The sequence below is a fragment of the Megalobrama amblycephala genome, linkage group LG11 (assembly GCF_018812025.1).
Source record: "Megalobrama amblycephala isolate DHTTF-2021 linkage group LG11, ASM1881202v1, whole genome shotgun sequence".
NCBI lineage: Eukaryota > Metazoa > Chordata > Actinopteri > Cypriniformes > Xenocyprididae > Megalobrama > Megalobrama amblycephala.
This window is the reverse complement of record NC_063054.1, coordinates 29,959,928-29,984,240: the sequence shown is the minus strand read 5'-3', so window position 1 is coordinate 29,984,240 and position 24,313 is coordinate 29,959,928. Positions and strand designations below refer to the sequence as shown.

At 33.9% G+C, this 24,313-nt stretch overlaps 4 protein-coding genes across 6 annotated transcripts; 2 read left to right on the top strand and 2 right to left on the bottom strand.

The window, feature by feature from the left end:
- Window positions 1-4: 4 nt before the first annotated feature.
- Window positions 5-5,197, bottom strand: tatdn3 (TatD DNase domain containing 3). Of its 3 annotated transcripts, XM_048207375.1 has the most exons (10): window positions 4,995-5,197; window positions 4,511-4,543; window positions 4,349-4,422; window positions 4,089-4,170; window positions 3,938-4,000; window positions 1,778-1,887; window positions 1,546-1,601; window positions 1,352-1,464; window positions 590-670; window positions 5-497 (listed from the first exon to the last, which is right to left on the bottom strand). In XM_048207375.1, the coding sequence occupies exons 1-10, from the start codon at window positions 5,049-5,051 to the stop codon at window positions 366-368; spliced, it is 801 nt and encodes a 266-aa protein (XP_048063332.1). In that variant the 5' UTR covers window positions 5,052-5,197; the 3' UTR covers window positions 5-365. The 3 variants fall into 3 exon arrangements, with proteins under 3 accessions (XP_048063332.1, XP_048063333.1, XP_048063334.1); XM_048207376.1 differs by lacking the exon at window positions 4,511-4,543; XM_048207377.1 differs by lacking the exons at window positions 4,349-4,422; window positions 4,511-4,543 and having other exon boundaries at window positions 4,995-5,176.
- An 85-nt stretch (window positions 5,198-5,282) lies between these two features.
- Window positions 5,283-8,517, top strand: nsl1 (NSL1 component of MIS12 kinetochore complex). Its single transcript, XM_048207378.1, has 6 exons — window positions 5,283-5,460; window positions 6,253-6,331; window positions 6,405-6,532; window positions 7,715-7,769; window positions 7,895-7,962; window positions 8,144-8,517. The coding sequence occupies exons 1-6, from the start codon at window positions 5,293-5,295 to the stop codon at window positions 8,381-8,383; spliced, it is 738 nt and encodes a 245-aa protein (XP_048063335.1). The 5' UTR covers window positions 5,283-5,292; the 3' UTR covers window positions 8,384-8,517.
- Window positions 8,518-11,559: 3,042 nt separating this feature from the next.
- On the top strand, window positions 11,560-13,316 carry batf3 (basic leucine zipper transcription factor, ATF-like 3). The gene is made up of 3 exons (XM_048207379.1): window positions 11,560-11,895; window positions 12,149-12,253; window positions 12,462-13,316. The coding sequence occupies exons 1-3, from the start codon at window positions 11,821-11,823 to the stop codon at window positions 12,642-12,644; spliced, it is 363 nt and encodes a 120-aa protein (XP_048063336.1). The 5' UTR covers window positions 11,560-11,820; the 3' UTR covers window positions 12,645-13,316.
- Window positions 13,317-17,158: 3,842 nt separating this feature from the next.
- atf3 (activating transcription factor 3) lies at window positions 17,159-22,427 on the bottom strand. The gene is made up of 4 exons (XM_048207374.1): window positions 22,271-22,427; window positions 20,612-20,862; window positions 20,271-20,378; window positions 17,159-19,474 (listed from the first exon to the last, which is right to left on the bottom strand). Exons 2-4 carry the CDS (start codon window positions 20,852-20,854, stop codon window positions 19,217-19,219), a joined length of 609 nt encoding a protein of 202 aa, XP_048063331.1. The 5' UTR covers window positions 20,855-20,862; window positions 22,271-22,427; the 3' UTR covers window positions 17,159-19,216.
- Between the last annotated feature and the right edge of the window lie 1,886 nt (window positions 22,428-24,313).

Below are 24,313 nucleotides of genomic sequence, written 5' to 3'. Positions count from 1 at the left end.
AACATAGTGGTTTATTTTTTTATTTAAACCATTTACATATAAAATACAACGATGTTACAAAGTCACAATTAAAGCAATAATTCACCCAAAAATTAAAATTTGTCATTTGCCCATCATGCTCATGTCAAAACCTGTATGAATGTATTTCTTTTGATAGAAATCTTTGAAAATCTTTGTTGGGGAAAATATGTTCACAAAACAAAACCGGCCTGACATTCACTAATCCAATTGATCCTTTTGTGATACTTATATCATTTTTTTTAGCTTAAAAGCTCCAGACTCCATTCATTTTAAGTGCATGGATAAAACCAGTTGGTTTTTGATTGAGTTCTTTATTTATAAAATTAAATAAGATAATAATAATTCTAGGTTTTTAACTTAGAAAACAATCGAAGAGCATTTTGTGTTGTGACTTCCATAACTACATCTGAAGATATTCCCTTAACTTTTGCAATGTATTCACAGCTGATTATTATGTTTCCGGGTTCATTTCTAACCTAGAGCAGTAAAAGGAAAAACACAGGCAGTGAGGTTCAAAACATCTCAGTGATACATAAAAATCGGATTATTATAACAGGTTAAGACTTACATGTTTGTCAACCCCCAAGGCTGGAGAGTCTGTCTCAAGGCAAATGTGTTCCAGTGGAATCTGTCTGATTAACTTTGCTCTCTGCATTTAAAGTACAGTATAATATATTAAAAGGTTAGATCACCCAAAAATGTAAATTCTGTCATTAATTACTCATCCTCTTGTCGTTCCAAACCTATAAGACTTTCATTCATTTTCAGAACAGAAATGAACGCAATTTTTGATGAAATCTGAGAGCTTTCTGTCCCTCCATTGACGGCCAACGCAACTACCACTTTCAAGCCCCAGAAAGTTAGTAAAGTACATCATTAAACTAATCCATGTGACTTCACCATGTGAAAGTGGTAGTTGCATGGACTGTCAATGAAGGAACAGAAGGCTCTCAGATTTCATTAAAGATCTTAATTTGTGTTCCGAAGATGAACGAAAGTCTTACGGGTGTGGAACGACATGAGGGTGAGTAATTAATGACAATTTTTATTTTTGGGTGAATTAACCCTTTAAAGAAAACAAAACTTTTGTCAAACTCTATGTCTGTTACATAAGGTCCATACACGTTTAAATAATACATAAATTTCCAGTTCAAAAATACATTCTGTGTACGGGATGTGCTAATATTTGCAGTGAAATGGCATGTGACGTGGAACAGGGTCATCTGAGATTCATTGACACATGTTTCATGTCTTTATTGCATACTTATCATACTTATTTATGACTTTATGGCAGAAGAGCATGGTTATTAAAAGAGAATTTTTATCCAACCTGCTCGTTTTTGCTGACGGCAGGAGGAAAGGAGAAGTAGAATCCAGCCTGAACCCCTTCCATAGCAACCGATGGCTTCCCAGCAAAATTATGCAATAATGCTTGTCTAATCCCTAAAGACATAAAAGCAGAATTACGCAAGAAATTCAGAAAGGTCACAGAGACACAATGATTTGCTAGCTAATTGCTCTTACCTAGTTCTTTCATTGTGGCTATAGTAACCTTGGCTGCTGAGCGGGAATGTACATTCCTTCAAGACAAGTGATAAGAGCATTGAAGAGACTGCAAAAAGAACTGTCCGTTCAGGATGTACAATATATGTTGCTATGCAAAGTAATGTTACAATGAGGCAAATCGTGCAACCATTTCTGGGATGCTTGTATGATTTCCTGTTACTCTGTAATAAAATGTCATGTTGCCACTCACACTGGTAAATCCAGTTCTTTAGATACTTCAAGTTGTTTTATAAAGACTTTTATCTGTTCATCACGCTCTTGATTAGTATTTGCAAACCAGGGGGTAAAGTCAAGACCAATCTGTGGAGAGGGGGAAAAAAACACACAAAGTAGTTCAACTAGTACAATACTGAGACTTGAGATTCAAAATCAACTTCAGGAATGTGAGGCCTAGTCTTGTTTTATTATCCCTAGACCAGTGGTTCTTTTTGACTCCAAGACCCTCCATAGTATACAACAATATTTGAAGGTGCCATGACTTTTTCGTTTTTTATGATTTACTGGATAAGCATTAAGGATAATGCTTTTTTTACTCCCAGTTTCTACTGATAAAATATGTTTTATACAACTAGAGTGTTTTACAAATAGAAAAAAAAAATATAATAATATTTTTTAAAAATGCCCATTGAGTTACAAGATTTTAGTAATTTACTTTATTTATTTATTTTCCCCAGGTCTAGAAATCACACTTTTGAAATTAGGCTTGCTCGTACATCCAGGTTTTCCAAAACCATGGGAATTAGAGTTGTTAAGGGCATGAATTAAATAAGAAATATCTATTTAGTTTGTTTTTATAGCTTGTGTATATTTAGTTGTTCTGTCTTATTTTAAAGCATTTTAAAGGGATAGTTCACCCAAAAATGAAAATTTGATGTTTATCTGCTTACCCCCAGCGCATCCAAGATGTAGGTGACTTTGTTTCTTCAGTCGAACACAAATGATGATTTTTAACTTCAACCATTGCCGTCTGTCAGTCAAATAATGCACAATCTATAAGTCAACGCACAATCTAGTCAATGGTCACACAATCTATAAGAGTCAATAAACACGCACAGACGAATCCAAATTAAACCCTGTGGCTCGTGACGGCACATTGATGTCCTAAGACACGAAACGATCGGTTTGTGCATTTTTTACTTCTAAAACACCACTATGTCCAACTGCGTTCAGCAATCGCTTGGTGATGTCTGATCGCGCTCTGACAACAGAAGTGATGTCTAGCTCTCATTGAAGCATAGTGGTGTTTTAGAAGTAAAAAATGATATAAATACTGTTCGGTTTCTTGCACAAACCAATCGTTTCGTGTCTTAGGACATCAATGTGCCGTCACGAGCCACAGGGTTTAATTTGGATTTGTCTGTGCATGTTTATTGACTCTTATAGATTGTGTGACCATTGACTCGCATTATTTGACTGACAGACGACAACGGTTGGAGTTAAAAATCATCATTTGTATTCTACTGAAGAAACAAAGTCACCTACATCTTGGATGCCCTGGGGGTAAGCAGATAAACATCACATTTTCATTTTTGGGTGAACTATCCCTTTAAGTCATATTGAGGCCCCTTTGGAAGTTAGGCCTCCTTTACTTTTTCTCACTTCTTAGGACTAATTACAGTTCACCCAAAAATGAGAATTCTGTAATTTTTTTACTCACCCTCATGTTGTTCCACACCCGTAAGACTTTCATGCATCTTCGGAACGCAAAGGAAGATATTTTTGATGAAATCTGAGAGCTTTCTGTCCCTCCATAGACAGCCTATGCAATTGAAACTTTGACGCTTCAAAAAGCTCATAAAGAGATTGTAAAACGAATCCATATGAATTGAGTGGTTTAGTACAAATTTTCTGAAGAGACATGATCACTTTATATGATGAACAGATTTATTAGAATTTAGTCTTTTATTCACATATAAACATTCATCAACTCATACATCAAAGCCTAAATTAAATCTGTTCATCATATAAAGCGATCGAGCCGCTTCAGAAATTTTGGACTAAACCTGGAGGGACAGAGAGCTCTCAGATTTCATCAAAAAGACCTTCATTTGCATTCCGAAGATGAACGAAAATCTCAAGGGTTTGGAACGACATGAGGGTGAGTAATTAATGACAGAATTTTCATTTTTGGACGAACTATCCCTTTAAAAATTATTTCTCTACTAATATGTTACAAGACTATAAGGTCCATTAAGAAGGTATAAAACTATTTTTTTGGCTATTTTTTATAGCTTTATTTTGGTTTGGTAAGTGTTGGGTCAAGTCATTCAAAATAATATTCAAATAATATTATAAAAATCCCCAATAGTGTCTATTTAATATAATTTCCCAAGACACTTTCATACTTTACCTCTCCAACTGCAACAATATTATCTCTGTGCCTCTGGAACAAAGGAAGGATTGGCTCCAGGTCCTGTCAAAACAAAACTAATCTTTTTTGCACCAAAAGGTCATGAAGCACAGTAAAACTATCTTTCTTTGTTATTTTATGTTATATTCACCTGAACCTTGACACTGTGCAAGTCACTCCCTGACTCTTGAAGGGGATGAATGCCAAAACAAGGGAACACAAAACCAGGATAGCTATATGAAAAACATTAAATATTAGTAAAGCTGCATGTGTCCGGTGCTGTGTAAGCATACGTGGTGCAAATGAAACTTTGTCATTCTAAAGGCAACATGGTGATTTTGAGATCCTCCTAAGTGAGAATGTTCTCATCCAAAGCTTTTGTTGATACATGAGAGGTTGTGTTCAACTTACGTTTTTGACAACTGAATAACTTTCTCAAACTCACTGGCTCCCTCTGTAACTGCCACAAGAGCTTTCACTCCAGCCTAAAATTACATTAAACAGAAGGGGCCACTGTTGCAACATTTGAATCTTGTTTATCAGCTTTTATTGATTTCTTTGACAAAAGCTTACCATTTTAGCTCTCAGAAGTACATTATCTATGTCCTAGGGAAAAAATATAAAAGTAACTGCCGTAACTGTATCACTGTGCACTTGATTTCTGCTTGGTGTGGCAACAAATCATTTGTCTGTATATAGTTTACATAATCACAATGATACTGATGACATACATAGCCTATACTACAGTAGTTTACATAAAACACTATATGGAAACATTTGTCTTTGTTTTGATTATTGTCAAAAAGTGGCATAGTTTACTATAAGTATACTGTACTATGGCAAAATAATTAGATTGGTTCTGAACTACCAGCTGAAACACACCTAAACCAGCTGAGACCAGCAAACCTGCTTAGGCTGGTTTAAGTGTAACTTTTTTTCAGTAGGGCTATAACACATTTATAAGATGACAGATAAGACAATAAAGACCTGCTCTGGTGGTTATTACTTTAAGATAAGTCTTTCGCAATGAATTTGATGACTGCATGAGTTTTCTTACCTGTGTAAACTCATTTGCTGACAGGTGACAGTGACAGTCAATTAACTCTCTAGCCATGATTTTAGTGTATATAAAATATTTTGAGCACGTTTCTGTTTCTCTTCAAAAAAATAAATTTGTTTTTAAATCACTCGTTGTTTTGGTTTTCATGATCTCTGTCCGTTTGGCGTATTCACGATTGCGTGGAGGGTGGAACGTTTCTTCCGCTTAACTTTTTCTCAGGGTTTGTTTCGTAGTAACACATTCTGAATCTGCTGCTTCCGTTTCCAGGGTTTATTTTGAAAAATAAGCGGCAGTCATGGAGGACGAACGTGCGAGCGGGGCGGATTTTAGAGTAAATGTCAAGTCGAAAAAAATTGTTCGTGATCAGCTTGAAAAGTATAAAGACTTATTTAAAAAGTTGCTCGATGGCCAGTGCCATATTTCTCAGGAAGATAAAGACAAACTGTTGCAAGAAATGGTTGTGGTAAGTCTAGTTACATAAAAGAGATGTCACTTGAATTATTCTTGTCCTTATCAAGTTTACCATTGTTTTTTACGGAAGAGGATTAGGGCCAAGCAATAATAAAACAATAAAACCATCTCGAGATTAAAGTTGTTAAATTTCGAGAAAAAACTGGTTAAATTTCGAGAAAAAAAAGTCGAGATAAAATGTTGAGAATAAACTCGTTAAATTACGAGAAAAAAGTCGTTAAATTTCGAGATAAAAGTCGAGATAAAATGTTGAGAAAAAAGTCGTTAAATTACGAGAACAAATTCGTTAAATTACGAATTTGTTCTCATAATTTAACGACTTTTTTCTCGTAATTTAATGACTTTATTCTCAACATTTTATCTCGACTTTTTTCTCGAAATTTAACATTTTTCTCATAATTTAAAGAATTTGTTCTCGTAATTTAACGACTTTTTTTCTCGTAATTTAATGAGTTTATTCTCAACATTTTATTTCCACTTTTTTTCTCGAAATTTAACCACTTTAATCTCGAGATGTTTTTTTTTTTATTATTATTGCTTGGCCCTAATCCTCTTCAGTAGTTTTTCTATAGTAACAACATCCGTTTTTTGGGGTTTTTTTTTTAACCAATTATGGGAGTTACTTATGATATCGACTTTTATTATTTGCAACTGTGGCTGTAGTTATAGTTTCTAGACTCAACTCATTTACTCAAATGTGGGTTTTTTTTTTTTGTTTTTTTTTCATCATCTTTGTTGTTGTATTTTTTGTTTTTGTTATATTCACCTTATTTGTCTCTTTTAGAATTTTGAGTTCACAGTACAAGAGAATATAGTTATTGGTGGCTTGTCATGGGACGAGGCGTCAGAGGAATATTGTGAAGGTAATTTACTGTCACGGTTTCAGAGAACATATTATGTTGACATTATGAATCAATGCTCTTTTGTAATATTTAGATTATGAGAGCACAGTAAATGACATTCTGGATGAGAAGATTGTAGAGACCGCCTGCAAACGCAGTTCTTACCCAAAACAAATACGCAACCAGGTTGTGCGATCGTTAAGAGCAGAGAGGAAACTTCTGGTGAGACATGCTGTTTTTTCATTTGTAACTCCATTACACGAATAATTATAAGTCTATGTGTGTGTATACTACTGTTACAGTTTGGGATCTGTTTTTAATGTTTTTAAAAGAAGTCCCTTAGGCTGCATTTATTTGTTCCAAAATACCTTAAGAACAGTAATATTGTGAAATATTATTACAATTTATCTATTTGAATATATTTTAAAATGCATTTTATTCCAGTTATGGCAAAGCTGAATTGTCAGCATCATTACTCTAGTCTTCAGTGTCACATGATCCTTCAGAAATCATTCCAATATGCTGATTTGATGCTCAAGAAATTTTTCTGATTATTATCAATGTTGAAAACAGGTGTGTGCATTTTTTCCCGATTCTTTGATGAATATAAAGTTCAAAAGAACAGCATTTATCTGAAATAGAAAGCTTTTGTAACATTATAAATGTCTTTACTGTCACCTTTACTACATCCTTGCTGAATAAAAGTATTAATTTCTTTAAAATAAAAAAAAAATCTTACTGACTCCAAACTTTTAAACGGTAGTGTATAATGTTGCAGCTTTCTATTTCAGATAAATGCTGTTATTTTGATCATCAAAGAATCCTGAAAAAATGCTGAAAATTCAGCTTTGCCATCACAGGAATAAATTACATTTTAAAATATATTCAAATAGAAAACAGTTATTTCAAATTTTAAAAATATTTCCCAATATTACTGTTTTTACTGTATTTTGGATCAAATAAATGCAGCCTTGGTGAACATAAGAGACTTCTTTTAAAAACATTTTTTTAAATTTTGAACTGACAGTATATTTAAAGAAACATTCTTCTAAGGAAAACACAATCAAATAATCAATTATTAAAATAATAACATTAGAGAAATTAATATTAGTCTTTATTATTTATTATTTCTTTATTTTTTAGAATTGGAACTATTCACCCATCACACTCTGTAAATTGTTAAAAATGTAGATGTTCCACCTCTGGCCACTAGATGTCCTAATATGTTTAAAAATAGCTATTGTGTTTGCTGCAACTCAAATGTGATACTGGTATAAAAAGTGCAATACACTTTGATGTTAAAAGTTTATTACACTGTATTGAACAGCTCCTAAAAGACTGAATCCCCCGATGTTGCTGTGTGAATGTAGCTTATATGTTTTTACTCTTCATCCATTATTTTAGGGTTTGTATGAACAGGCAGTGAAGCCACAAGACATAAAGCCGGACCCAGCTCATGGTGTTTGCCCCATCAATTTTTTTTATTAATATTTATTTATTTATTTATTTTTGCAAAATTATATTGTGGTACAAACAGTGTTTTATGCAATATTAATAAGTACCTGTTAAACATGGTTTTCACAGACACCATCATCAGAAATGTATCAGCTGCTGCACCAACAATGTTCAAACAAGCCAGTACGGTTATGAAGGTACAAATCAATGATAATTATCTTTATAAAGTGCTTCTGAATTGCATGTTACAATGTGCTTGTTCAATTAAGTAAAAAAAAAAATCTTTAAGTATACTAGTATTGAGCTGAAAGTCTCAGTAATAACTATAGACAAAATGCATTTGTATTAACATGCACCATTTTCCTCCATTCTGTTCAGTCTCTGAAAAGTCTAAAGCAGGCAGCTGAGGGCTTGCGTCAGGTTCTTGACATGCAGCCTTCAGCGGAGACGGTGGAAGTCTACAGAGAAGTGCTCGGCAGCTCAGTTAGAGATGTCTGTCTAGACCTTCACCACCGACTTCCTTCTAGCATCAAAAGAGCTGCTTCTGATTCAGAATACAGTGCAGACTATGTTCCTGCTCCAAAAATCATCCAAAAGACTGATGCAAATGTAATTTAATGTGTATGTGTTTGTACATTTTTGTGGAAATGGAGAAAGGCAGTATGGGAGTGTATTGATACCTGCTACTATATAAGTGTTTTGTATGCCACTTCTTACCCATTTCATGTAAATAAATATTCTGGTCAAAAATGTGTTGTGTGTATAGTTTCACCACTTTCTTTTTCCATTAAATCCAATAAATTACATTTTTAGAGAAGTGTTGTGCTGCTGATGTGGTTCAGGTTCATACCACAAGGTGTTCTTGGTCTACCAGTGTTGGTTTCAAAATTAACTGGCACTTTTTTATTAAATGAACCAATTATCATATCATTGACTGAAACAGTTCCTTTTGTATCCTTCATGAACAAAGGAAGATCTGACACTATTTTTTTTAGCACATCAGTATGTTTCTCATTTTTTAATGAGAAACATTTTTTTTAGTTTCTCTAATAGGGTGGAGGAATACACGTACAGTGCTCAGCGTAAATGAGTACACCCCCTTTGAAAAGCAACATTTTAAACAATATCTCAATGAACACAAAAACTATTTCCAAAATGGTGACAAGACTAAGTTTAATATAACTTCTGTTTAACTTAGAACATGAAAGTAAGGTTAATAATAGATTACACATTTTTCATTTTTACTCAATTTAGGGTGATGCAAAAATGAGTATACCCACTGAAAGTCTCTGGAGCAAAGCTAAATTTTAGACTACAAATGTCTAATTTAACAAGAATTCAACCACAGGTGAGTCTAATTATTCATTACACAGTTGACTATAAAAGGGTGTTAAAACCCCTTCCCATTTCACGCTGTCAGCAATGGCACCACATGGAAGAGAAATGTCACAAGACCTGAGAAAGAAAATAATTTCTTTACACCAGAAAGGTGAAGGCTACAAGAAGATCAGCAAAGCTTTACTTATCAGTCAGAATACTGTAGCAAAAGTGGTACAAAAATGTAAAAAAGATGGAACTGCAACCATCTCACAGAGACGTCCAGGTCGTCCACGGAAGTTAACACCTCGACAGGAGCGTCTTCTGATGAGAAGGGTTGAAGAAAATTGGCATGCAAGTTCACTGCAGTTATCTAAAGAAGTAGAAAGCCAAACTGGGGTGACTATTTCCCATGACATAGTACAGCAGAGGAATGGCATGCATGGGTGCCGTCCACGAAAGAAGCCTCTCCTAAAGCCCAGGCATAAAAAAGCCCGCCTAGAGTTTGCCAGGGCCCATGCTGACAAAGATAAAGACTACTGGGACTCTATACTCTGGAGTGGTGAAACCAAGATAAATGTTTTTGGAACTAAGCTTCAAAACTGTATGGCGTCGCAAAGGTGAGGAATACAAAGAAAAATGCATGGTGCCTACAGTGAAATGTGGTGGTGGCAGTGTCCTTATGTGGGGCTGCATGAGTGCAGCTGGTGTCGGGAGCTGCATTTCATTGATGGCATCATGAATTCACAGATGTACTGCTCTATACTGAAAGAGAAGATGCTACCTTCACTTCGTGCCCTTGGTCATCGTGCACTTTTCCAACATGACAACAGAGGTGTAAAGAGTACCTGAAAACCATACTTGAGTAAAAGTACTGATACCTTACAAATTGTGAAAATGACTCAATTACAAGTTACAAGTAACCAATTCCAATACGACTTGAGTAAGAGTCTTAAAGTATCTGAGTTTAACAGTATTTAAGTATTTTACTCATGCTGAATGTAGGCTCAGAGATAGTCCTGAGAGACATGCCAGTGAAAATAAGAAATAATTGATTTGTAAGATGAGAAATCAAGTTTATTTTCTAAAATCAAACTAAAACTGAACACCTCAATATTGCAATAAATCAAGGTCGACACAACAACCTTTTAAACGTCTACAAACTCTCAAGTCTCAGTTGAGCTCAAGTGCACAGAAAGGCCATAAGTAAACCAATATCCTTCAAAATGGTCAATATAGCGGATAAATAAAACAATGTTAAGTAAAATGAAATAGTCAAAGTCTACTGTATGTGCTGGTTTGAGCCTCATCACCAGCTGCAGTCATTTCCTCATCTAATAAATAAAACATCCGCGATTAGCAACTACCTGCTAATGCACTCGCATTCACGTAAAGTGTGCTTGTTGACAAGTTTTGGATGAGTAAAGGCAAAATGCACAAGATATAGTACCTTCAATGCCCTTAGATGGTGATATTGCTTCTTTATATCAGAAACAAACTGCTGCAGAAAAAGTTAGTTGCCATGAAAAATGTAATTTGTAATTGCATTACTCATCACAAATATAGTGCAGTAAAAAGTACATTTACATGCTTAAAAATGTAGTCAAGTAGAGAGAAAAAGTTGCCGATATCTTTAATACTCAGTACAACTACAAAGTAGCCAAAAAGATACTTAAGTACAGTAACTAATTACATTTACTCAGGTACTTTACACCTCTGCATGACAATGATCCTAAACACACATCTAAGACCACTGTTGGATTTCTGAAGAAGAACAGGGTGAAAGTGATTCAGTGGCTCCTGATCTGAACCCAATCGAACACCTATGGGGAATTCTGAAGAGACATGTTGAGCATCACTCTCCATCCAGCATCCGGAGCTCATTCTTGAAGAATGGAAAAATGTCTCCAACTTGTTCATTCCACACCTAGAAGACTTGGTGCTGTCATTAAAAATCATGGAGGCCATACAAAGTACTAGATGTAGCAGTTTTTGTTGTGGGATGTATTCATTTTTGCATCACGCTAATTTGAGTAAAACTGAAAAATGTGTAATCTAAGTTCTATTATTAACCTTACTTTCATGTTATAAGTTAAACATATGTTATATTAAACTTAGTCTTGTCAACATTTTGGAAATTGTTTTTGTGTTCATTGAGATATTGTTTAAAATGTTACTTTTCAATTTACGCTGAGCACTGTACACATCATATTTTTAATTAAGAAGTCGTTTTTGGTCATTAAACTGACACATTTGTAAAGTAAATGGATTGACGAGAATATTGGGATTAAATTCTATTTCTAATAAACCCATTATAGTGTCATAACTTTGAGCACAATAATGGCTAAATGAACTGTAAAACTGTCAAATCATGTTATCTTTTATAAGTCACATGCCACCGTAGGCTATTAACGTAACGTAATGTAACTTATTTGTTTGCCTCATAGAATGCTTAAATTAAAAAGCACCATTTCAAAATGGTCATTTCGTGGAATGACCCTAAAGCGAAAACTTTCACACTGACAAGTTACTGGCGTCCTCGAGAGCACCACGTGACTTCAAAGAACATCCGCCGATGGCATTTGCAAGAAATCACTAATGTCACTGTAGCACGTTGACTGACAGTTTAAAAATGGCTAACTTTGCGCTAATTAACACAGCCTCGTAATTTGCTTTAATTTTCTGTCCAGTTTAGTGGACGTAAATCTTCACTGTGCTCGTGCTCTCCTGCACCTGCCATGTCACTTTTCAATGCGACAAGTAACTTTACTCGAAGTGATGCTCCAGCTTTACGGTTGTTTCGAAAGAGTGAGGTATGTTACTTCTTTACGCTCGTTTCTTTCCTTTGAATATTTACAAACGCATAAACAATGTTATTAATGAAATCATATGTAAAAATGTAGCCTACATAACTTACAAATCAGACTTTCTATCTAGCACATCTTTTGGATCTGTGCCACTCAAAATGATTTTATGGTTTACTAACACAATAATCCTGCACAGTAATGTAAAATGTTCAAGAAACAACACATCATAACTTACATACAACATATGATTGTTATTCAGAGCTCTGATGATGATGAGAAAAGGTTGAAAAGAAGAGAAAAGAACCGAGTTGCTGCCCAGAGGAGCCGCAAAAGACAAACCCAGAGAGCTGACGAGTTGCACGAGGTTTGCCACCTGCATATTATATACTGTATAGAATGTAGAAGATGTTGATTTAAGTGTTTGTTCCTCTCAGTAAACTGCAGATGTAACATTTATTTTGCCCCATACAGAAATATGTTGACAATTGTGGGCAGACAATGGAAAATACATCAAATGCCCAATGTGATTGATGTGGTTTTTGACTTAATATACTGAAATTTTGTGTAACCAGGCGTATGAGTGTCTGGAACAGGAGAACAGCCTGCTGAGGAAGGAAGTCCAGCTTTTGATAGAGGAACAGCAACGCTTAACAGATGCCCTCAAAGCCCATGAGCCTTTGTGCCCTGTCTTGAACTGTGGTATGACCTCAACAACAAGGTCCACAGGGACAGTGCCACAAGACATTCACATCTGATGCTCACGATGTCGGAATTTCCATTTAAGGATAAATTAAGCTAATTATCTTTAATACAAGTGATTCGTGCATACTAGCGGCATGCAGTTTTTATGCTTTTTATTCTAAAGTATTAACCCGTGAGTTCAGTATGCAGTGTTTTCCGTTAGCATGCAGTTGAATGATTAATTCGTGCTCGAACTTTCTCTTTTGCGTTTTTGACAGGTTTCGTTCAGAATACAGGATCTCTGTAGTCATATGTTACTTTTCCCATGGCCATGCCTCACGTGAATACTTCCACTTTTGGTATTTACTGTGATAGAGTAAATAACCACTAACTAAACCATCTGTTATACCACAGTTAGTGGACTGTGAATGAACGACATGCGAAAATGGACTTCTGCTTTATGAGAGCCTATCCAACCAAAATACTAAAGGTTAGTTTCAAAACTCTGTTACAGCCGCTTTGTTATGGCTGCACTATTACAAATAACCACAAATGGCAGTGTTACTATTCTGTCTTGCTTGGTCATGTTTTGCTGTGGGTGTGTATTGTAAGAAGAAGAAGAATTTTATTTTAATAAAAAGGAATTACTCTGTTTGTGACGCAGATGCAGATTGAAATCCAGTATTACTTAAATTGTAATAGTGATACAATTTCTATTAAAATGAGGTCATCAAATCAGAAAAGGACTAAATGTGTAGTGTTTTTTTTTTTCCTCTCATTTGTGTTGAAACCATATCTGGGGGTGGTTGTGGTAAAATGGTGTTCAGATTTTTTTCTTGAGTGTATCACTTCCTCAAACCCCCATGGACTTACCTTCCTAACCAGTGCAGGGTACACACTTCTATATTTCTCTTCCAGTTTTCTATTCTCTTCTGAAAAGTCCTAGAGTTCCACATGGATCTGTTGACTTTCGTTTTAAAACGTTAAAGTCAAAAAGCATTGCTAGAGAATGTAAAAAAAAATAAAACCTTATAAAACATAGAAAGTTTTAGTATAATTGATAAATTTGTTTATGACTATGCTAGCACACATGGAATTGTTTAGCATGAGTGTAAAGAATATAGTTTCTACAGAAAAAGTATTGCTTAATTTTAATTTGGCACACAAGTTTTAAATGCAGCGATTACAACGATGCACAGCCTCATAATACTGTTTGCAAAGATATAAAAAGTTAATATTTTACACATGATGCATCATATTTGGGTCTTCTGGTATGTACAAGTAGGGTAGAACCTGTATAAATCAAAATGGTAATGAAACTAACACTTCTATTAACTTTCTGGTCACAGAGGTCTGTATACCTGGATTTGAACCTTTTCCCAAAATATCAGAGAGTTTCAGTTACAGAGTTTCATAGACTCAGAGCAAGTTCCGTAAAAATATCTTCTTTGGATGATTTTTAAATAAATGCATATGTCTTAATAAAGTCTTAAAAACATAGTCTACAAAAGTGTTCACCATTAAGTCAGCCTCATATAATCTTTAATCATATAAATTGAGTTTATTTAATCTTAGACAGCAGGGTCTTTGAATATTTTATTGGACATTAGATATAGATAGATAGATAGATAGATAGATAGATAGATAGATAGATAGATAGATAGATAGATAGATAGATAGATAGATAGATAGATAGATATACAGAAACTTCTGGTTTTCTGTGTTTACCATGGTGTTTACATATAGTCTGATGTCGTGTTTAAAGCCTGTGCTTTATAATCTGATGTCTTTTTATGGCCTACTACAATTCCTTGATTGTTATGCCCTCTAGTGGACACACTGCTAATGAACATGCATTAAAAAAAAAAAAATTTTATCTATATATTTAATCAGTTATAAATTATAAATATACCGAAAAATAGATATAGTTATAGTGTATATAATCAATTTAATCAATATTTGCAACAAATATTATGTATAGGCTACATCGTAAAAGTTCGGGTTGTGTCACAGCTGTAAATGTCTCTTCTCGTCACTACACGTCACGAAAATAGAAGGAAGTAGAAAAGATTATCAGAAACTGTTTAGCATTGTCTTTAAAGTGAATATGTTTTCAAATCTGAATAGAGGCGCATGCAAATACGTGTTGTGAAATGGGAAATTAGGGGTGTGTCTTGAGCTTCTTCGCCTCGCGGCAGAAAATTCTGTTATGGTAACTTTTCCTTCCTTATCAAAGTTCCTGGTAGCGAATGTAGGTGGTTGCCCTCGGCCCTCACATCTAAAAACTCTTGGAAACCTTACAGGAACTTGAAGAAGAATGTGGACATTGAAGTTCCCATTGAACCTACACTTCCTTGATCTCCCCCTAATAAAAAGAAGGGACATTTCCATTGAATTGGGAAGGAAGTGGTCTAGATTGTTCGCTTTATGCATTCATTAAAAGTTTAGTGCACCCAAAAATTAAAATTCTGTCATCATTTACTCACCCTCTATAGATGTTCCAAACCTGTATGAATTTCTGTCGTCGGCTGAACAGTTGATAGGCCCTATTGACTTCCAAAGTATGAAAAGAAAAAAGAAAAAAATACTATGGAAGTCAATGAGGACCAGAATCTGTTCTTCAAAATATCATCTTTTGTGTTCAGTAGAAGAAAGAAATCCATACAGGTTTGGGACAACTTGAGGGCCAGTAAATAATGACATTTTTGAGTGAACTATCCATTTAATCTACACGGGCCAAGGGAAAACAAATGTAATATCAACAGACTACCCTGAAGGAGTAAAGCATTCCTGCGATCTTACAGGTTAAAAACCTGTCAGTCATGAACGCATTACATCAAAACTTTAAAATCATTATAATCATGTCCAAATGTTATAACACTGGTGTTTGAAATATCATTACAACACCCTTTTTTGACATCTGAAGATTCCATTGCAACACTTTTAAATGGTTGCATCAGAATAAGAAGTTTCCGCTGATTGCATTAATTGCCAAGGGCTGTGACCATGTTGGCTCACATTCTGGCAGGGCAAAGTGCACTTGAATTACTGTGAAAGTCAGGTCATGGTGTTTGAGACCGGGTTCACTACCAGCTCAGTGTAAGATGTCAAAGGAGCGCAAATCACACGCACGTATATCGTATAGATAGATTAGAAATCAGAAAAAGTTTATTTCGCATTCAAAATATGCATGTCCCATATTATGCATTCTGATCATTTAGTTACAAAAGTGTATTCATATCTGGATGAATTATTAGAATCACAAATAGTGACTCAGATTCATTTCTGTGCACTGATTGGGAAACAAATGTGAGCAAAGAGTGTTTGATTCCTGGTGATGATAATACAGTTTCTTCTTTATGGGCAAAATATGGTATGTTTTCAGAAAAAAGGTGGAAGTTATCTGGGAGTAATTTCTGAGAGTTTATTATCACATGTTTGACATCAGTGATGAAGCAATGAGCAGCAACTCAGACTTGATTGCCACATAAATATGTTTTCTACTTTAAGGGATCTAAGGGACAAACAAAAAAATGACTCGAGTTCAAAGTAAACTGGAGCACAGCAGATAAAAAGACTAAAAGGGACGTTTTTTATTTATTGTGGATCACGGAAAGGGTGGAGCACAAAGCAATGATGGTTTTTAATTTAAATGGATTCAACAGTAAGATTATCTATGGCCATATAAGATATTTAACTCATCAGAGACTCTGGCAGAGAATATCAACCTTGGAACCTTATTTTTATTTATTTATTTAGTGCCATATTAGAATTAACAGCTATTTTCATTTTGTCATTTGACAAAAAAAAGCCTCTTAGAACATTAACAATAAAAAGAAGTAAGATCTTTTAATTATATATTTGGTAGAAGTTCTACAACATTGCCTGGTTGCATTAAAAAGCCACTGTTGATGTATTTGCTATTGATAACCACTGACAGTTAGGCAGTGTCTCTATTTGTGTGTGTGTGTGTGTTTATCACTGCTAAAACAATGATAGTCACGTTAAGTTACTCCCTCTCAAAGAGAAATGTTTAAAAGGTACTTTTAGTTCCTGTACAACCACGTTTTTTTCTAGAATAGTTTTTTAGAAAAACAAACCAAGGCATTTGCTAGCAATTATTCAGAATTCTGAATAATTCCCGATTTTTTCCCCAAAAAGGGAGTTACCAAAACACACGCAGGTATTGCCAAAGCCAAGAGTTCCTTAGCCGTTTTGAGCTTTCCAATGAATTTCAGAAGACTTTTACTAGAAGCCTTCCAGTGCTATCCTCATCTTTAATCAATTACAAAACATAATATGTGTTTCCCTTGAACCGCCCACTTTAACAGTAATAATCATTCAAATCTGCAAAAATGCTGAATCATTGCTCTCTGGCTGGATGAACTCCATCAACCCAAGCGTTACAGTCAGCACGTCTCTCAGGTTATACATGTGTGGACTTGCCCTACGGCAAATATGTCAACACGACTGCTTTTTTGAACACGTCAAGTATGCTTTAAAAAGTAACAATGTTCAGGTGTTGCCTCTTCTGATGCAATCTGGTTATCTCTTAATCACATTTGACTTCAATAATGACAGCAAAGAATGACTCAAATGGTATCATTTTTTATTAATAAAGTATCAAAAACAAACAACGGACAGTCAAAATGAAGCCATATATATATTTCATATAAATATGCAATTGAATGTTGCAGGCCATTATCTTCTCAATCATGACTTCTGGTAGCAATTGCACTTGAACACTTTGATGTGGACAGAAATGGCGTGATGGATAAAACCTGTTTTAACCGCAATGTGTCTTTATTACACATTAAATGTCAGTAGTACCACAGTTTGTGGCATGCCTGTTTGAACAAATACAAAAAAAAAAAAAAAGGAAAAAGCTACCTGACGCCTGCGTCACTTAACCTTTCAGTACATGACAAAACATAAATTTAGACTATACTCAAAAACAAGAGGCAGAAGTTTGTGAAACAATAAGGGATTTTCCTCTGTCTAGTAGAAATGGAGTGATGTTTTTAAAATTTCTTACACCTTTTTGTAATATTAAGCAATGCAGTCACACTGCCTGATCAGATGTCTTGTGGCATGTGTTCCTTTACTAACAACATGGCGTGACACTAAAATTGCTTGACACATGATCCAGGAACATAGCAAGACAATTATTAAGAGCTTTACGTTGAAAAGTTTAAGCATTACATAAAATATTTTAAGCTTCTTTTTTTTTTTTTTCATTTAGGATAAGCCCAGCTCACAAAAATGTTCTAAGAACGTTTTGCTAACATTCCCATTAAGTTACGAAAACGTTACAATTTGTAAAAAAAATGTTCAAAGGTTTCTTGGTTATGCAAACGTTAGAGGAAACGTTAAGGGAATGTTTAACACTAGGCTATCTCGTGGTGGCTAATTTGGGTGATGGGTAGGTTTAGGGGCGGGGTTAGGGGTAGGTCATTCGTACAAACTCATAAAATACATACGATTTAGCAAAATTCGGACAAATTTGTTCGAGTGAGGTTGTATGAATTCATACGAATTAGCCACCTCGTCAAATACGTACGAATTGACATGAGATTGGGTTGGAATGTTCCATTTTGAATGTTCTCTGATTGTTCTGAAACAAGTTGTAAGTAGACAAACATTTCAGAAAAAAAAATGTTCCATGAACAATGTATAAACAACATTTTGAGAACATTATTAAAAACCACATAGCTTTGAAAGAACATTCTACTATTAACGTTACTGGAAGAAGGTTTGCTCGTGACTTCAAGAGAACCTTGTCAGAACGTTCTGAGAACATTCCCTGTTAGCTGGGAGTGTAGAAGTTTGTGCATCTAGACAATAACAACACACAGCTACAGTATACATCAGAAAATAAGCATGTCCTTGCTAAAAGCACAAAAACACTCTTTTTTTCTTTTCTTTTTTTACAGTGTGCTGATAAACGCAGACCCTCCTGCTCACAGCATTGTAACAACAATATAGTCAGATGGGTGAGGTGATAGATAGGCTTTCAGTGGTGAAGGGTAGGGACTTCCTTGTAAGTAGCGTCTCAAAGTCCACTCCGCGTCGACTTCCCTGTTATTTTATCTGTTTTAGTTAGAGTTTCCTGTAATATATATAGACCAAGTCCTGAGAGATTAGTAGCAGCTTGAAATACTTCACGTGGCATGTTATGTGGACACTTAACAAGGCAGAGGGCACAGATAAATATGTAACTAAACTAAACAACTTCATTCATCACCCTGTATGTCTGCCAAAAATTGAAAAAGATACACACAAATCACTACATTTTCCCCCTCACTAGAATAGTACTTGCTGTCAAACACACCGCCAGGGTTTAATTTAACCAACAAGCTGATAAATAAAGGAAATCATGTTGTTCTAGCATCAACATGACATCAAGCTTTGGTGCATACAAAAAGCATATCATACCTTTACGAACACATTTAAATAAGAGAAAAACGCATCAGACGTCCTTCAACACTTCAGTGCTTTAACAGTCTCTTTCAGTGTACTTCAGACCGACCTTGAGTGGCAGCATGGCAGGCACCCGTGTTTAGTCCTTTATAACGTGGGTGAACCTCCCAGTGTTCCTTGGCGAGGACTGCGGAGCCATTAGCTTCTTGCCTGTACAGTTTGTGATTCAGAGATGCCCACAGCTAGTTGGTATCGCGGTGTGTGTTGGTCCACTTGTGGTAAGATTCAGACCCTGCAGGGTGGTCTCTTTGATTTGCTGGATGAAGAGCTTCCTCTCATCTTCAGGGGTCTGGCCGTTCTGAGCACGGACAATACAGGTGGGCCTGTGCAGGTTGAGCATGTAAACTAGCTGCTGTTTTTGGTTCTTCAGCTCTTCAATCTGGGCTTTCAACTCGGCATTGATGGACTCCAACTTCTCTGACTCCTGAATAAAATAAAAAACATTTGTAGAACATAAATAAGTGTAAAATTCAAAATGTTTGAAATATTATAAATATTAAATATTTTAGATATGAATAATATTAATAAAAAATGTATACTATATATATGTTTTTATATATATATATATATATATATATATATATATATATATATATATATATATATATATATATATATATATTAAAATTATAATTATAAATAAGTGTATGTTTAATTTTTTATAAATGTAAATTATATATATATATAAATATAAAATGTATATATGTTAAATTATATATACAAATGTATATAAATGTATAAATGTAATTATATTTTTTATAAATGTAAATTACATATATATTATATATCATTAAAATTATAATTATATATAAATATAAGTGTATACATTTTATTTGTTATAAATGTAAATTATATATATAAATAAAATGTATGTATATTTTAAATTATATATACAAATGTATATAAATGTATAAATAAAATTTTTTATGAATGTAAATTACATATATTATATATCATTAAAATTATAATTATGTATAAATATAAGTGTATAAATTTATTTTTTTACAAATGTAAATTACATATATATATAAATAAAATGTATGTATATTTTAAATTATATATACAAATGTATATAAATGTATACATTTAATTTTTTATGAATGTAATTTTATATATATATATATATATATATATATATATATATATATATATATATATATATATATATATATATATATATATATATATATATATATGAGAGAGAAAATAACAAAGACTACCTTTTGTAAATGGTCAGTTTTCTCCTTTTTCTTGTTTCGGCATTTTGCTGCTGCGATTTTGTTTCTTTCCCTCCTTCTTTTTTTCCGTTCACTTTCCTCTGGATTGGCCTGAAATTATAATATTTATCACATACATTAAAAAAATATACATACCCACATTGTATAATGAATATTGATTCTATGAAACAACCTAATGATTCTGAATTAGGTCCACAAGTGGATGAACAAGCGAATTGTGCAAGCATGGCTTTTCTACGTGTGTGTTACTCAATATCACCAATGTGAAATACAAGAAATTACATTCGTTTTAAACGTTATAACTGTAAATGAGTCATTCTTACCTCTCGCTTCATTGCAGGTTGTTCAGTGGGTCGTTCGCTGTTCATACACGCTCTATCAGAGGTCAAGGTGCTCATGCCGTTGGACATGCGTTTGTTCTGGATGGCGTAGCGCAGCTCCTCTTTCACTATTGGAGTGAAGTTGGTGAAGTCGTCCAATGTGAGTGAGCCGGGCGGGGAGAGGCAGGGAACCAAAGCTGATGCACTGATCTCAAAGGGACCCAAACCAGGATGCTGAAGCATCATTCCGAAATCTAAAACATATGAGGCAAGATTTAAGTCATGGTAGTAATGTGGAAACATCATAGTAAACTTTTTGTAGTCAGTTACACATTCTACCCCCTCCCTTCTCTATAAAATATTATACTACTGACTTAAAAAAAAAAAAAAAAAAAAAAAAAGTTAGTATGTAAAATAGTTAGAAAGTAAAAATGCTACAGTAAAAACATATTGAATGATTAACTGTAAAAAAATAAAAATAAAAAATCAATACATGTACTTGCACTGTCAAATACTGTAAAAATGTATTCTAGAAAAAAAAGTATGAATTTATAGAATTGTATCAAACATATTTATACATTATTTCAATATATTAATATTTTTTATTTACATTTGAAAAACATATTTAGCAAGGTCATAAATACACTTTTATGGTAAAATATTGTTATGATTTAGTGATAAAGAGGTAGACTCTTATATTGTTCAGTTATTTTTTAGTATAATTTTAATACAATATGTGTTACCCTTAAGGTGATTTGTGTTTGTAAAACTGTGCTCAGTCTTATTATTATATTATATGTCCACAGTTGCTACAGAAGCAAATTTTCATCAAAGTGAAACTCATTAAAGCCTTAAATTGTACCACACGTTCTCTTATCCTCAGTACTTTTACAATGACAGATTTGAGTAGCTCAAACAAGTTAGTATTTTAACACAATATAATTTAATAACATAGGAAATGTAAAATATATAGTAAAGCTTTTAACATCACATTATTTTTAGTGGCAACCACAGTCAATATTTTTTTTTACAGTGATGTATTACTTATAGCTTAGCCTACATATATCACACTTTCTGCTTTATTCAAAAGTCATGCGACTACATTCAATTACAATACTCAAATATTTTGTAAAATATATGCCCTAACTATACAATTCAGGTCTACATAATCAATAAATCCTGTCAAATTATCATCGTTAACGGTTTAATACGCTCTAATCCGGTGACAATGTAGCCTGTGTTGGTCGTTAATGTAAACTGTTATTGTTGTAAATATTTTTACAGTTGGCTAAAACGATTCGCCAAAAGAAGTAGCCTACATATGATAATCAGTTATACAAATATTACAACATGAGTTATTGCAGCCCAGTTCCGCACGTTTTGCAACTACTCTTGAGAACAAGATAACTTAGATTATGATAAGAAGAAAAAAATACATTACAACATAAATAACCTATATATAGTATAAAATTTAACGTTTTGAATATAAAGTAGCCTACATTAAGATTGTTAACCTATACAATCGCTTAACCCAAAAACCTTTTTTAAACCAGTCACTGGCTGAGTTGATGTATCAGAACATAGCGTAGACATTTTCCAGTGTGTTCTCGAACAGTTACAACAAAACCCGTAAACAACAAGCGAAACAATGTTGTCACTCACCTTGTTTTGACTGAATAAAACGCGCGTGTTGTGATGCTCTCCTCCGGCTGGAGGTGTTCTCGCGCTCAGCTGGTAAAGTTACAGTTGTCGCCGGCTCGTTGCATCACCCCTTTTAATGGCTGGAGGACGTGAACTACTACTAGAGGCGGAGCGAGTGACGTCACCCTATTTATAGTATCAGGAAAGCTGTCTTTGCGATGATGCAATCAGGCAACCCTCTGCGCGCACCATAACTGGGCACGCTCAGACCCCCGCCCTCCCCGTACAATGGAGGAATCGAAGTCGTAGGCTGACATGTTAACCTAATGAGCAAATAAAGACATACCCGTGTAATGACATGGGATCTCTGGAATGCTCAAATGTCATGTACTGAATAGTTATGAAAAAAAGACTTGGGAGAGGATAGATTGACTGGCTAGCTGGTCAGAATGAGACCAGAAAATCCCTCTCACTCTGTTAGCTAAACACTCTTTTTTGTGTGTGTGTTAATGGAGAATTATATGAAGATGGAGAGTTGATCCCAAGGTCAGTGTATTTTATTTAGTCTGTTTAGCTTTTTATTTAGTCCACAAGTGAAAATTTTGTATTCAGATGTGATCATTTGGTTTTGCACGTCCACTGGCAGTAAACATTTAACATCTTCAAGTTCAATAACTTGTCCTTTAGTCATTTCTGTGATTTACACATGCTCTTCAGAGGTTCATTCATGTTGATTTCTTATCATTAAATTCAAAGATTGAAAAAATTTAATAATTATCTATGTAACTTTGATTTTACAAAGAATAAACTTTTCAATTTTAGTGAGTTGAAGTTTTACAGTGTTTAATTTTTAAAATATAATTCAAGGTTGTAAATATTGCTGCATATGGCTTTCTTATGTTTTATTTTGATTATCAATGTTAAGCTAGTGGATATGAAATGTTGATGATTTTCCATTCAAGCTGCATTTATATTCCATTGTTAATAGATGTTTTAGAACAGACATACATATTTTGTAATTTATTAAAATAAATGATCAAAAACAACATCTACAAAAATGCATCTATGAAATAATCAGATAAAAAATGGTGAAACAAATGTTAGAGCTCAGCTTTTGTCTGTTTACTTTGAGTTCAACGGAGTGATTTCAGGGAGTGGACAGTACGCAGTGTCTGCATTCCTCTCCTGGATGTGAAGCGCAGCTTTCTTGCTCTGGTTGGGTCATTACCCAGTACAACACGCTCTTACCTCTGTGTTCTGGAAATTTCCAGTGATCTCCTTTTACCAGTCCTGGTGCAATCACTACTAAAACACTCCCTTATTACATACAATTGTGCTTGAACACAAAATAATGTTACCAAGGAGATCTGCCTAAACCTGACGCAAAGTCAAAACATGGCAATATTTATTTTTCCCAAGAGAAATTATGACTGTTGGGCTTAAAAACAAAGTTCTCAGAATTAATGAATCTGTGTAATGAATGAGTTCCATTTTGACTCATGGTTTAACATTAATTGAATTTGCTGCTGTTGTTGTTTTGACATCCATGAATATATGGAAAGAAATATATTTGTTGATTTATGTTTTCTTAAGTACCAAAGAATTCGATTTTTAATAGCATTTGATGTGCTTTATTTTTCCGGCAACACTTTACTGTAGGTTACCTTATCATTAGTTAACTACTTTAGTTAACATGAATGAACAATACTTCTACAGCATTTATTAATCTTAGTTAATGTTAATTTCAACATTTACTAATACATTATTAAAGTAAAAAGTTGTATTTGTTAACATTAGTTAATGTAATATGAACTAACAGCTGGATTTTTATTAATTAACATTAAAAAAATTAATAAATACTGTAACAAATGTATCGCTCCTTATTAGTTCATGTTAGTTAATACATAAATTAATGTTAACAAATGAGACCTTACTGTAAAGTGTTACCATTTTTCCTTATTTGCATTTTGCAAAAAAATTAAGTACTATAAAATGAATTTGTTGTTGTTTATCCACTGATGTATGATACACTAGCTCCAAAGTGCATACAAACATTTATAAATC

Coding starts and splice junctions, on each gene's coding strand:
- nsl1 (XM_048207378.1), top strand. CDS start 5,293: ATGGAGGACGAACGTGCGAGCGGGGCGGATTTTAGAGTAAATGTCAAG. Junction 5,461..6,252: donor TGTTGCAAGAAATGGTTGTG/GTAAGTCTAGTT, acceptor TGTCTCTTTTAG/AATTTTGAGTTCACAGTACA. Junction 6,533..7,714: donor GAGCAGAGAGGAAACTTCTG/GTGAGACATGCT, acceptor CCATTATTTTAG/GGTTTGTATGAACAGGCAGT.
- tatdn3 (XM_048207375.1), bottom strand. CDS start 5,051: ATGGCTAGAGAGTTAATTGACTGTCACTGTCACCTGTCAGCAAATGAG. Junction 4,423..4,510: donor TACTTCTGAGAGCTAAAATG/GTAAGCTTTTGT, acceptor ATGTAATTTTAG/GCTGGAGTGAAAGCTCTTGT. Junction 4,001..4,088: donor TGCACAGTGTCAAGGTTCAG/GTGAATATAACA, acceptor TTGTTTTGACAG/GACCTGGAGCCAATCCTTCC.
- atf3 (XM_048207374.1), bottom strand. CDS start 20,854: ATGATGCTTCAGCATCCTGGTTTGGGTCCCTTTGAGATCAGTGCATCA. Junction 20,379..20,611: donor AACCTGCAATGAAGCGAGAG/GTAAGAATGACT, acceptor TTATAATTTCAG/GCCAATCCAGAGGAAAGTGA. Junction 19,475..20,270: donor AAACTGACCATTTACAAAAG/GTAGTCTTTGTT, acceptor TATTTTATTCAG/GAGTCAGAGAAGTTGGAGTC.
- batf3 (XM_048207379.1), top strand. CDS start 11,821: ATGTCACTTTTCAATGCGACAAGTAACTTTACTCGAAGTGATGCTCCA. Junction 11,896..12,148: donor GGTTGTTTCGAAAGAGTGAG/GTATGTTACTTC, acceptor ATTGTTATTCAG/AGCTCTGATGATGATGAGAA. Junction 12,254..12,461: donor GAGCTGACGAGTTGCACGAG/GTTTGCCACCTG, acceptor TTGTGTAACCAG/GCGTATGAGTGTCTGGAACA.